The 13,408-nt window shown below is 41.4% G+C and overlaps 2 protein-coding genes across 3 annotated transcripts in view; one reads left to right on the top strand and one right to left on the bottom strand.

The window, feature by feature from the left end:
* The window catches only part of FRMD3 (FERM domain containing 3), a 335,672-nt gene that overhangs the window by 234,746 nt on the left and 87,518 nt on the right, over window positions 1-13,408 (top strand). Inside the window, exons 11-12 of the mRNA XM_075828480.1 lie at window positions 8,543-8,617; window positions 11,205-11,273. Of these exons, the coding sequence (XP_075684595.1) occupies window positions 8,543-8,617; window positions 11,205-11,273 (144 nt within the window). The remainder of the gene's footprint in view (window positions 1-8,542; window positions 8,618-11,204; window positions 11,274-13,408) is intronic.
* IDNK (IDNK gluconokinase) overlaps window positions 1-13,408 on the bottom strand; it is a 358,457-nt gene that overhangs the window by 312,309 nt on the left and 32,740 nt on the right. The window lies entirely within an intron of this gene.

Genomic DNA, 13,408 nt, shown 5'->3' with positions numbered 1-13,408 from the left:
TCACCTTATTCCCGCTCCCATGCCGTCCGGCAGCCATGGAGACCTGCTCTCTTCTTCGCAGGGCTCCAGGGGGTTGAACGCAGCGTCTATGAAAGGCGCTGATTGGCTGGGCAGTATGACTTTCCCTGTCAGTCAGTCAGCGCCTTTCATCGACGGAAGCGTCACTGGTACAAAAGGTACCAGTCGCTTCATTCGTGGAAAGGCGCTGAATGGCCGGGCACGGAACGTGCCCGGTCATTCATTGCTTCTAATTGTACCTGTGTCCTTGCGACACAGGTACAATTATAGTGCAGGAGGAGGGGGCGCTGGCGCCCCCCTCTGAACTGCGCCCGGGGCACATGCCCCGCCTGCCCCCCCCTAGCTACGCCCCTGACTTGAAACACAAGTAAAACTCCAAGCAGAACTACTACCAATGGACAAACTCCAGGGATACAAACATTTCTACAATTAGGCCGGATTTACACGAGCGTGTGCGTTTTGCGTGCGCAAAAAACGCAGCGTTTTGTGTGCGCAAAAGGTACTTAACAGCTCCGTGTGTCAGCAGCATATGATGCGTGGCTGCGTGATTTTCGCACAGCCGCCATCATTATGACACTCTGTTTGTATCTTTGTAAACAGAAAAGCACGTGGTGCTTTTCTGTTTTCATTCATACTTTTTACTGCTTTTGCGCGAATGACGCGCGTCACACGGAAGTGCTTCCGTGTGCTGCGCGTGATTTTCACGCACCCATTGACTTCAATGGGTACCTGATGCGCGAACAACGCACAAATATAGGACATGTCGTGAGTTTTACACAGCGGACACACGCTGCATGAAACTCACGGACAGTCTGCACGGCCCCATAGAATAACATAGGTACGTGCGAGGCGCGTGAAAATCACACGCGTTGCACGGACGTATATCATGTTCGTCTAAATAAGCCCTTAGTGTAATTTCTAAGCACCTTCTATTGCATAAAATGACCACAACACTGACACTTCATAACCATCCCAACACGTTTCCCTAACCTAGTTGGTTCATCAGGGGACAATATTGGACAATTTGTGTGTAATTGGAGACATAGAAAAGGTATACATACATATATGATAAATATTTGCTTGTATCTGCACATTTGTGCCAGATTACAACTCACGAATCCTGGGAGTAAAGACGACAATTGGTTGAGGAAGGAACAGGTGGATAAAGATGATCCATTTTAGAAAAAATTCTGGTTTATAGAAGCTGTAGATGGAGACTTGGCATTCTACATGGTCTGTGATGACTTCATCTAAAGCCTACACAAACCAGCACGTTTTGCTGACATTAGTGGAATTAGGCCGTAAAAATGAAAATCAAAGTTTTTTCTAATAAAATGTAGTTTTAGCTCAGATTTTTAAATTTTCACAATAAAGGAGAAAAAGCACCCCAACATTTGTAAAGCAAACTCTTCTGAGCACAGCAATACCCCATATGTGTGAATAAACTGCTTGGGCTTTATTTGGACACATGGCAGGGCTTAGAAGGGAAGGAGCACCATTTGACTTTGGGAGCTTAAATTTGTCACATATGCAAAGCCCCTGTGGGACCAAAACAGTTGAAACCCCCCAAAAGTGACCCCATTTGGGAAACTACACCCCTGAAGGAATTTATCTAGGTGTATAGGGAGCATAGGAAAAAGGATTTTAAGCATATATATAATGTCCAAAAAAAAAACAAGGTGTAGGAGGTTGTTAACCCCTTAAGGACGTGGACAAGTTGGCAGGTTCAGGACGCAGCCCCATTTTTCAAATCTGACATGTCAATTTATGTGGTAATAACTTTGACATGCTTTGACGTATCCAAGCTATTCTGGGTCTGTTTTCTCGTGAAACATTGAACTTCATGTTACTGCTAAAACTTGGTCAATTCATTCAATATTTAATTGTGAAAAACACCCAAATTTTGCGAAAAACAAAAATTTTTAATTTTCTAAATTTAAATGTATTTGCTCATAAGACACATAGTAATACCACGCAAAATAGTTGCTAATTAACATTTCCCATATGTCGACTTTAGATTGGCATCGTTTTTTGAACATCCTTTTATTTTTCTAGGACGTGACAAGGCTTAGAACTTTATCAGCAATTTCTCACATTTTCCCAAAAATTTCAAAAGGCTTTTCTTTCAGGGACCAGTTCAGTTGTGAAGTGGCTTTGAGGGGCCCATACAATGCAACCCCCCATAAGTCACCCCATTTTAAAAACTGCACTCCTCAAAGTATTCAAAACAGCATTTAGAAAGTTTCTTAACCCTTTAGGCGTTTCGCAAGAGTTAAGGCAAAGTAGGGGTAAAATTTACAAATTTCATTTTCAATCCTTTTTTTCTGTAACACAGAAGGTTTTACTAGAGAAATGAAGCTCAATATGTATTGCCCAGAGTCTGCAGTTTTTAGAAATATCCTACATGTGGCCCTAGTGTGCTAATTTACTGAAGCACAGGTCTCAGAAGCAAAGGAGCACCTAGAGGATTTTAGGGCCTTCTTTTTATTAGAATATATTTTAGGCACCATCTCAGGTTTGATGAGGTCTTGTGGGGCCAAAACAGTGGAAACACCCGAAAAAGACACCATTTGACAAACTACACCCCTCAAGGAATTTATCAAGGTGTATAGTGGGCATTTTGACCCCACAGGTTTTTTGCTGAATTTAGTGGAATAAGGCCTTGAATATGAAAAGCTACATTTTTTTCCAACGTGGACATTATACATTTTTACAAAGAATAAAGGAGAAAAAACATTTGAAAAGCAATTTCTCCTGTTTACGGCAATACCCCATATGTGTTAATAAACTGCTGTTTGGACACACGGCAGGGCTCAGAAGGGAAAGAGCACTATTTGTCTTTTGGAGCTCAAGTTTTGCTGCAATTGTTTTCCGGTGCCATGTTGCATTTGCAAATCCCCTGCGGGACAAAAACAGTGGGAAAACCCCCAAAAGTGATCCCATTTGGGAAACTACACCCCTCAAGGAATTTATTGAGGGGTATAGTGAGCATTTTGACCCCACAGGTTTTTTTTTGGCTTGGAATTAGTGGAATTAGGCCGTGAAAATGAAAATCTAATTTTTTCTATTAAAATTTAGTTTTAGCTCAGTTTTTCCATTTTCACAATAAATAAAGGAGAAAAAGCACCCCAACATTTGTAAAGCAACCACTTCTGAGCACAGCAATACCCCATACATGGCAATAAACTGCTGATCGGACACACGGCAGGGCTCAAAAGGCAAGGAGCACCATTTGGAGCTCAAATTTAGATGAAATGGCTTTTGGGTGCCATGTCAGATTTGCAAAGCCCCTGCGGGGCTAAAACAGTAAGAGCCCCCCAAAAGTTTCCCCATTTGGGAAACTACACCCCTTAAGGAATCTATCTAGGGATATAGTGAGCATTTAGACCCCACTGGTCTTTTGCATAATTTATTGGAATTAGGCCATAAAAATTAATATCAAAATTTTTCTACTAAAAAGTAAAAATGTTTAATTTTCACAAGGGATAAAAGAGAAAAAGCCACCCAAGATTTGTAAAGCAATCTTCCCGAGTACAGCAATACCCCACATGTGGTCATAAACTGCTGTTGGACATACGGCAGGGCTCAGAAAGGCAGGAATGCTATTTGGCATGCAGATTTTGCTGGATTGGTTTTTGGGCGCAATGTCGCATTTGCAAAACCCTAAGCTACAAGAGTACAGTGGAAGCCCCCAAGAAGTGACCCTATTTTGGGAACAACACCCCTCAAGTCATTTATCATTTGCCTGGACATATGACAGAGCTCAGAAGTGAAGAGCAACATGCGCATTTGAGTTCTATTTTGGTGACTTTCAGAGCATTGACCCAAAATTGCAGGGTTCTGAGGTCAAATAGTAAAACAAACCCCTTAGACATGACCCTTATTTTGGAAACTACACCACTTAAGGCATTTAAGGGGTGTAATGAGCATTTTGCCCCCACAGGTGTTTTTTCATTAGTAATTAATTTTGCTTGGTGGTACTTCTGTTTGCTGATATTTCAGTCTATAATGTGGGGGCATATGTAAGTTGGGCAAAGTACATCAGGATATAATAAGAGGGTACAATAATTGGGTAAATAAATAATATTTCACAGATATGTGCCCAGCATCGCACTGATAAATCGTGCCCAATCTTATCTGCTTTTGGAACGCTCTGCACAGTTTTCGACGACACATTCTGAGAGCCAGAACTTTTTTTTTTCCACTGGAGCTGTGTGAGGGCTTATTTGTTGCGGGACAATCTGTAGTTTTCATTAGTACCATTTTGGGGTACATGCGATTTTTTTTTTTTATCACTTTTCATTCCATTTTTTGACAAGCAAGGTGACCAAAAACAAGCAATTTTGACTATGTTTTTTATATTTTCTGTTACAATGTTCACCGTGGGCGGTATATTTAAATTGTACTTTATTCTGCGGGTCAATACGAATACGGTGATACCATATGTATACCGTTTTTTTTTTTTTGTTTTGCAGCGTTTACTCATTCACTTTTACACATCACTTTTATTTTATAGTTTGGGGTTGTTACGGACGCGGTGATACCAAATATGTGTACTTTTTTTCACGTTGTCATTTTTTTCTATAATAAAAGACTTATTATAGGAAAAAAGGCAGTTTTTGTGTTTTCAACTTATAAATTTTATTTTTATACTTTTGTACAACATTTTCATTAAATATTTAACTTTTTTTTTGTCCCACTAGGGGACTTGAGGGCATGAAGCCCTTATCTTTATTCTAATGCATTGTACTACCCACGTAGTGCAATGCATTAGAGCTGTCAGTCATTTACTGACAGCAAGCCTATTCGGCTCCACCTTCGGACGGGGCCTAATGGGCTTCCGTAGGTGGCAGGCCAGCAGGCCATTGTTAGGCCTTCGGTTGCCATATCAAACATAGGCATCGCATCGATGGCGATTGTTTACAATCAAGGAGATGCCGCAATCGCTTTTGATTGCGGCATCTAAGTGGTTAATGGCAGGGGGCAGGTTGCCAAAGCAGCCATCAGAACCCCATGATTGTATCGCAGGATTCCGATATGCTAGTAACTACATAGATGCAGCGCTTGCTTTTGAGCCGGGTCGGAGGCTAGCTCTGGTCCTGGCCTTGCAGCAGTGATGGCGTTAAGCCATCACCGCTTTAAAACTAGTTCTGTTAATGCCATGACGTAATAGTATGTCAGTTTGCGTTAACAGGACAACCCCTGTGACGTAGTAGTATGTCACAGGGTTAAAGGGGTTTTCCAGCCAGTAGAAATTGATGGTCTATCCTCAGGATAGGCCATCAATATCTGATGGGTCGGGGTCCGACTCCCGGGACCCCCGCCGATCAGCTGTTTTGAAGGGAGTCCAGCGCTCCTACTTGCTCTGCACCCCCTTTAAAACAGCTGATAGGTGGGTGTCCTGGGACCCATCAGCTATTGATGGCTTAGCCTGAGGATAGGCCATCAATTTTACTGGCCAGAAAACCCCTTTAACGTGAAGATGGCCACGGGATTAAGAGGAGGCAGAGCTAATAAATTGCTTCTTTAGCTCTGTAAATACAAAAGAAGAAAGAGTAGCTGATGTACAGTAGGCGGTGCCAGTGCTGTTAATATATCAATTGATATTATTCGTAAATAGCTGTATGTAGATTCAGTCCAAGCAAAGTTAAATAAAGTAAATGTGAACAAGGCTCCGAGACCAGATGGATTACACCCAAGAGTTTTTAGTTACGTTAATTCTGTTCCCACTTTAGGGCGGATTTACACGAACGTGTAATACGTCCGTGCAACGCTCGCGTGATTTTCACGCGCGTTGCACGGACCTATGTTAGCCTATGGAGCCGTGCAGACAGTCCGTGATTTTCACGCAGTGTGTGTCCGCTGCGTGAAACGCACGACATGTCCTATATTTCTGCGCTGTTCGCGCATCACGCACCCATTGAAGTCAATGGGTGCGTGAAAATCAAACGCACCACACGGAAGCACTTCCGTGGGACGCGCGTGATTCGCGCAACAGCAGTAAGAAATATGATTGAAAACAGAAAAGCACCACGTGCTTTTCTGTTTACAAACATACAGAGTGTCATAATGATGGCGGCTGCGCGAAAATCACGCAGCCGCGCATCATATGGTGATGACACACGGAGCAGTTAAGTGCCTTTTGCGCGCGCAAAATTCCGTGTTTTTTGTGCGCGCAAAACGCACACGCTTGTCTAAATCCGCCCTTAAAGTCTATAGTAACATATGAGAAAGTCTGCATACACAGCGTTTTGGATTGTAGCGTTTTTTGTACTGTTTTTTAAAAACGCAGCATGCTTTAGGTATCAATTTTTTTCTGCCATTTTTTTTTCAATAGGCTTCCTTACAGAACTTAAAAAAATACCAGGTAAAGCGCAAACAATTTACAAAATATCCCAAAATAAAAAACAATACCGAAAATGAATATAAAAAACACCATTAAAAACGAATACCATTTTCTACATGCATTTTAAAACGCTGAAAAAAAGAATGTGTGTTAAGGAGGCCCAACGTTCATTTTTGGAAAAATGTTTTAGGGGTTCTTAAGGGACTATATGCGGGAATATCTAAGAGAAAATAGTATTACAAGCAATAACCAGTGCGGTTTTGCTAGGCACAAAAGTAGTCAAACCAACCTGATTTGTTTTTATGAAGAGGTGAGCAGAAGCCTAGACAGAGGGGCCGCTGTGGATATAGTGTTTTTGGACTTTACAAAGACATTTGACACTGTCCCCCATAGACGTCTAATGGGTAAATTAAGGACTATAGGTTTAGAAAGTATAGTTTGTAATTGGATTGAGAATTGGCTCAAGGACCGTATCCAGAGAGTTGTGGTCAATGATTCCTACTCTGAATGGTCCCCGGTTATAAGTGGTGTACCCCAGGGTTCAGTGCTGGGACCACTATTATTCAACTTACTTATTAATGATATAGAGGATGGGATTAATAGCACTATTTCTATTTTTGCAGATGACACCAAGCTATGTCGTATTGTTCAGTCTATGGAAGATGTTTATGAATAACAAACAGACTAGGACACACTAAGGCTGGGTTCACACGACCTGTATTCAGACGTAAACGAGGCGTATTATGCCTCGTTTTACGCCTAAAAATAGGGCTACAATACGTCGGTAAACATCTGCCCATTCATTTGAATGGGTTTGCCGACGTACTGTGCAGACGACCTGTAATTTACGCGTCGTCGTTTGACAGCTGTCAAACGACGAAGCATAAATTGACTGCCTCGGCAAAGAAGTGCAGGACACTTCTTTGCAACGTAATTTGAGCCGTTCTTCATTGAAGTTAATGAAGAGCAGCTCAAGATTTACGAGCGTCAAAGACGCCTCGCATAATGCGAGGAGGAGCTTTTACGTCTGAAACGAGGCAGCTGTTTTCTCCTGAAAACAGTCTGTCTTTTCAGACGTAAAAGCAAGCTAGCGTGTGCACATACCCTAAGTGTTTGGGCATCCATTTGACAAATGAGGTTTAATGTAGATAAATGTAAAGTTATGCATCTGGGTACCATCAACCTGCATGCATCATATGTGCTACGGGGAGCTATACTGGGGGAGTCACTTGTTGAGAAGGATCTGTGTGTACTTGTAGATCATAAACTAAATAAAAGCATGCAATGTCAATCAGCTGCTTCAAAGGCCAGCAAGATATAGTCGTGCATTAAAAGAGGCATGGACTCGCGGGACAGGGATGTAATATTACCACTTTACAAAGCATTAGTGAGGCTTCATCTAGAATATACAGTCCAGTTCTGGGCTCCAGTTCATAGAAAGGATGCCCTGGAGTTAGAAAAAATACAAAGAAGAGCAACGAAGCTAATGTGTGGCATGGAGAATCTTAGTAATGAGCAAAGATGCCTGGCAAAGTGATGTAAAAGTACGTCCTGGCTTGCCTTGCGTAAAGTCTTCATGACGTAGACTTACATCAGGATTATTACACGGGCCCAGGAGTTGTGCCCGTGCGGTCAACAGCGGGAGCCCAGCTGTGATTGACATCCCAGTCCCCGCAGTCTGGGGTCTGAAAAAAAACCATCATCACGGCCGTTAAACCCCTTAGATGCAGCAACAGTGTGAACTAAGGAGCTTGACAGAGGGAGGGGGCTCAATCTATGAGCCCATCGACGATGGGTTACTTTGGTAGCCAGGGCCTAACAATAGCCCCAAGGTCTGCTATAGGTATCTGCCTATTAGGCCGCATCAGAGACCTAATAGATTGCCTGCCAGTAATACACTGACTTTAGAAAACCTTATGTAAGCGGTCAAAAGATTGCAGCTTCATGTCCTAGTGCCACCAAAAAAATTTTTAAACGTCTCCCCCCAAAAAATAAACAAACACACTTTTTTTTCGTGAAAAACATATTTTATTTTTAAAGCATAGTAAATTATAATAGAAATACATATATGCTACGGCCGTAATCGTAACGTAGAATAAAGTTAGCATACTGTATTATTGAATGAACGAATTACATTTTCATAATCTACGTTTTTTTTTTCTAATTATTATTTTTTAGGTATGCAAAATCAAGTCAAATAAAAACAGTGACTAGTAGCAATATATTTTTTAAGGGGAGTCGGTATCGTTATTGGTAAGTACTTTGATCCTAAATGAGTAACCAATCCTTCCTTCTCAGTCCCTCTTTCCATACAAACATTTAATTTCCTATCATCAGTGACGTTTCAGTTTATTGTTCATCCATTATTACCCATATTTCTATCTCTGGTTTATCCTTTTTCCTTTTAAAAGTTTAATTTCCATCATTTGTATCAGTCTGCATTCACTTTGCTCAATATGTCTGTGCCTATTTGTTTTTAGTATGACTACAAAGTGCAATTTGACCACTAGATGGCAGCAAAACAATTGTACCACTGTGTAGTATAGGCCTCTGTAGTACAGTTGTGTTCTTCCAGATGTTTTTTTGCCTCAGCCGGACACAACTAATGACAACTGGGTTGTGCGCCTGACAGGCGTCCATAGCCGGACAGAGACACCTATGCCTTTCTCTGTCTGGCTTAGGGAGACCTTCAGTGCCAAAACTGATTCCACAGAACACAAAACTCTGCCATTTTTGTTCTATGCTGGAGGTAAAAACGACTGGGGAGATGGACATATGTGAATGAGCCTTACCTAACTCAGGTGTTTGAGTTTAGCTTATTATTAGTTATTTTGTTATTGTAGATTAAGATTTCCTACTCTACACAATATATTATTATAAATAGCTTACTAGAAATCAGAGAAAGCTTTAAAGGGGTTATCCGGGGACCAAAAATTGCATTGCAATAATATATTTATGTGAAACTAATTAACTTACTAATATACTGTACTTTAATTTAAAATTCTGAACTAAATGGTGCAGTTCAAACCTCGTGAATTGTTCCCGAACGTGCAGGAGCTTTTCTAATAATGATGAGGCTCTGACATGGCCCCACGTGACTGAGGGCTTGCTTCGTGTTGCTGTTCGTGAACATGACCGCAAGGGGCTGTCACGTTGCCTATTTCTTGAGTCCCGAGCAGAGCATCAGCTAGCGCTTTACTTGGGACTCCAGCACTGCTCCCGACATCCATATTTGGTCAATTCAGGGTTTTTCCTATCGCTGGCGTTCCCAAACAGAGCATCAGCTGATGCTCTGCCTGGGGACTACAGCACTTCTGCCAATGTCACTGTCCATTTATGGACAATGACGTCGGCAGCAGTACTGCAGTCCGCAAGCAAAGCATCAGCTGATGCTCTGACTGGGGACTCCAGCACTTCTGCCCATGTCACTGTCTCTGTCCATATATGGACAATGACGCCGGCAGCAGGGCTGGAGTCCCCAGGCAGAGCATCAGATAATGCTCTGCTCGGGAACTCCAGCAATAGGAAACCCCTGAATTGACCAAATATGGACGTCAGGAGCAGTGCTGGAGTCCCAAGTAAAGCGCTAACTGATGCTCTGCTCGGGACTCAAGCAATAGGCAATGTGACAGCCCCTTGCGGTCATGTTCACAAACAGCACATGAAGCAAGCCCTCAGTCACGTGGGGCCGTGTTGGAGCGTCATTGTTGCTAGAAAAGCTCCAGCACTTCTGGGAACAATTCACGAGGTTTGAACGGCACCATTTAGTACATAATTTTAAATTAAAGTATATCAGTAAGTTACTTAGTTTCACAAATTTATTATTGCAATGAAATTTTTGGTCCCCGGATAACCCCTTTAATCTGTCTTTTCTGCTAGATCTGCTATGCCACCATAATGTTCAAACACACTAGAAATTATTTTAGTTTGGGAGGGGGGGTCACTATATACTTCTGGAGGAAGTCGATGTGGTAGTTCTGACCCCCTGACCTTTCATATTAGGAGGGATTTAGATTCTAAGTAACATAAGCTTTCCCATGTTTATGTTTGCTTACACTTCGCATATGACATGCACTTTATAAGTATAATTTATAAGCCTTTCTTTATTTAGAATAAATATATTGTATTTTATAATTTGTTTGCACAATGGAGTCAACCATGCATATACCCTCGGGTATTTTAACACGTTAGTGACCGCGCCATAGTGTTTTTTTACGGCAGCCACTAACGGGCTTTATTCCAATGCAAGTCGTCCCACAAAAAAAAGCCCTCATACAATTGCATCGGCTAAAAAATAAGAGTTATGGCTTTTCAAATATGGAGACACAAAAACAAATAATTTTGAAAAAGTGTTTTCCCTGTGTAAAAGTAATAAAACATACAAAAACTATACAAATTTGGTATCGTTGCAATCGCAACAACCCACTGAATAAAGTTATTGTGTTATTTATACAACACAGTAAACGTCGTAAATTTAGGATGCAAAAAAGTGTGGCGAAATTGCAGATTTTTTTCTATTCCCCCCCCAAAGTTAATAAAAGTTAATCAATAAATTCTATGTACCCCAAAATGGTGCTATTAAAAATTACAACTTGTCCCGCAAAAAACAAAACCTTATACAGCTATGTCGACGAAAAAATAAAAAAGTTATAGCTCTTTAAATGAGACGATAGAAAACTTAAAAAATGACTTGGTCATTAACGTCTAAAATAGGCTGGTCATTAAGGGGTTAATAAATATACTGTTTATTTTATTATTTCATTATCAATCCTAGAATTATTGGATAGCATGTATGCATTATTCAAAAGTATTCATTGTATTTTTTCTTGCTAAATTTCAGTGGAAAAGTTGCAAAAGAAGTTGTGGAGGCAAGCTCAAAAATCCAGAGGGACCCACCAGAAGTTCACAGGTGATTTATGGTAGATGACAGCCTAATGCCTAGGTGGGCACCCAGCAGATCAGATCCACTGTTAGATCTTTAAGGGGACTATTCAGACGAGCGATGGTCACATCCGTGTTCTGTTCGAGTGTATAACTGACAGAACACGGACTGAACACTGGCCCATTACATGTCCGATTTTCCATTGGTATGTGCAGAGAAAATCGCAGCATGCACTACTTTGGTTAGTTTCTCGCGTTAAACTCGCCAATTCAAGTCAATGGGTCAGTGAAAAAAATTGAATCACACATTGATGTTATCCGAGATCGGTCCGTTTTTCACTGATGGTCTGTTGTTTTTTTTTTCAATGACGTGAAAAACTGATGGTCACCAATGCTACACGCATTAAAAACTGACACAGGAAACACACTCTGAAACAATACTGATTCCATTGTCAGTTATCCCCTAAAGAACGCTCATCTGAATACAGGCTACAGGTCCTGAGTAGATCACTGATCCTAGTTCCATAGTGAGGAGACTTTAGTCCACAGTCTTGAAATCGAAGATCATCATAACGTACTGGACTAAAGCATGGGAAATAGCTATAACCATAGTCCACTCAGCCTCTTTTCTTGATTCTACTACCACTGACTGATGACTCCTTCCCTCCTCTTCTTTCCCTCCTCAACTCGAATGAATTTGATTGACTGTGATAAGACGTGAAAATTCAGCAAATATGGTCCATTATGGACAAAACATTTGCAGGCTTACAATGTCTAAATTTAATTTTTAAATTTAAAATTATAACTTAAGCAAAAATATTATGTTTGTCACTTTTGGGACTAATCCTGTTAAAAAGGAATATTTTGAAATCGTGAGATATTTGAAATATTTGAAATATTGAGCACCTTGTATAAGTACTTACAGTGGATGAAATAAGTATTTGATCCCTTGCTGATTTTGTAAGTTTACCCACTGTCAAAGTCATGAACAGTTTAGCATTTTTAGGCTAGGTTAATTTTACCAGTGAGAGATAGAGTATATAAAAAAAAAATAAAGAAAATCACATAGTCAAAATGATATATATTTATTTGCATTGTGCACAGAGAAATAAGTATTTGATCCCCTACCAACCATTAAGAATTCAGCCTCCTCCAGACCAGTTACACGCTCCAAATCAACTTGGTGCCTGCATTAAAGACAGCTGTCTTACATGGTCACCTGTATAAAAGACTCCTGTCCACAGACTCAATTAATCAGTCTGACTCTAACCTCTACAACATGGGCAAGACCAAAGAGCTTTCTAAGGATGTCAGGGACAAGATCATAGACCTGCACAAGGCTGGAATGGGCTACAAAACCATAAGTAAGACGCTGGGTGAGAAGGAGACAACTGTTGGTGCAATAGTAAGAAAATGGAAGACATAGAAAATGACTGTCAATCGACATCGATCTGGGGCTCCATGCAAAATCTCACCTCGTGGGGTATCCTTGATCCTGAGGAATGTGAGAGCTCAGCCGAAAACGACATGGGGGGAACTTGTTAATGATCTCAAGGCAGCTGGGACCACAGTCACCAAGAAAACCATTGGTAACACATTACGTCGTAATGGATTAAAATCCTGCAGTGCCCGCAAGGTCCCCCTGCTCAAGAAGGCACATGTACAGGCCCGTCTGAAGTTTGCAAATGAACATCTGGATGATTCTGAGAGTGATTGGGAGAAGGTGCTGTGGTCAGATGAGACTAAAATTGAGCTCTTTGGCATTAACTCAACTCGCCGTGTTTGGAGGAAGAAAAATGCTGCCTATGACCCAAAGAACACCGTCCCCACTGTCAAGCATGGAGGTGGAAACATTATGTTTTGGGGGTGTTTCTCTGCTAAGGGCACAGGACTACTTCACCGCATCAATGGGAGAATGGATGGAGCCATGTACCGTCAAATCCTGAGTGACAACCTCCTTCCCTCCACCAGGACATTAAAAATGGCTCGTGGCTGGGTCTTCCAGCACGACAATGACCCGAAACATACAGCCAAGGCAACAAAGGAGTGGCTCAAAAAGAAGCACATTAAGGTCATGGAGTGGCCTAGCCAGTCTCCAGACCTTAATTCCATCGAAAACTTATGGAGGGAGCTGAAGATCCGAGTTGCCAAGCGACAGCCTGG

Source organism: Rhinoderma darwinii, chromosome 1 (genome assembly GCF_050947455.1).
Source record: "Rhinoderma darwinii isolate aRhiDar2 chromosome 1, aRhiDar2.hap1, whole genome shotgun sequence".
NCBI lineage: Eukaryota > Metazoa > Chordata > Amphibia > Anura > Rhinodermatidae > Rhinoderma > Rhinoderma darwinii.
The sequence above is the reverse complement of the archived record's forward strand: the minus strand, read 5'-3'. Positions and strand labels throughout refer to the sequence as shown.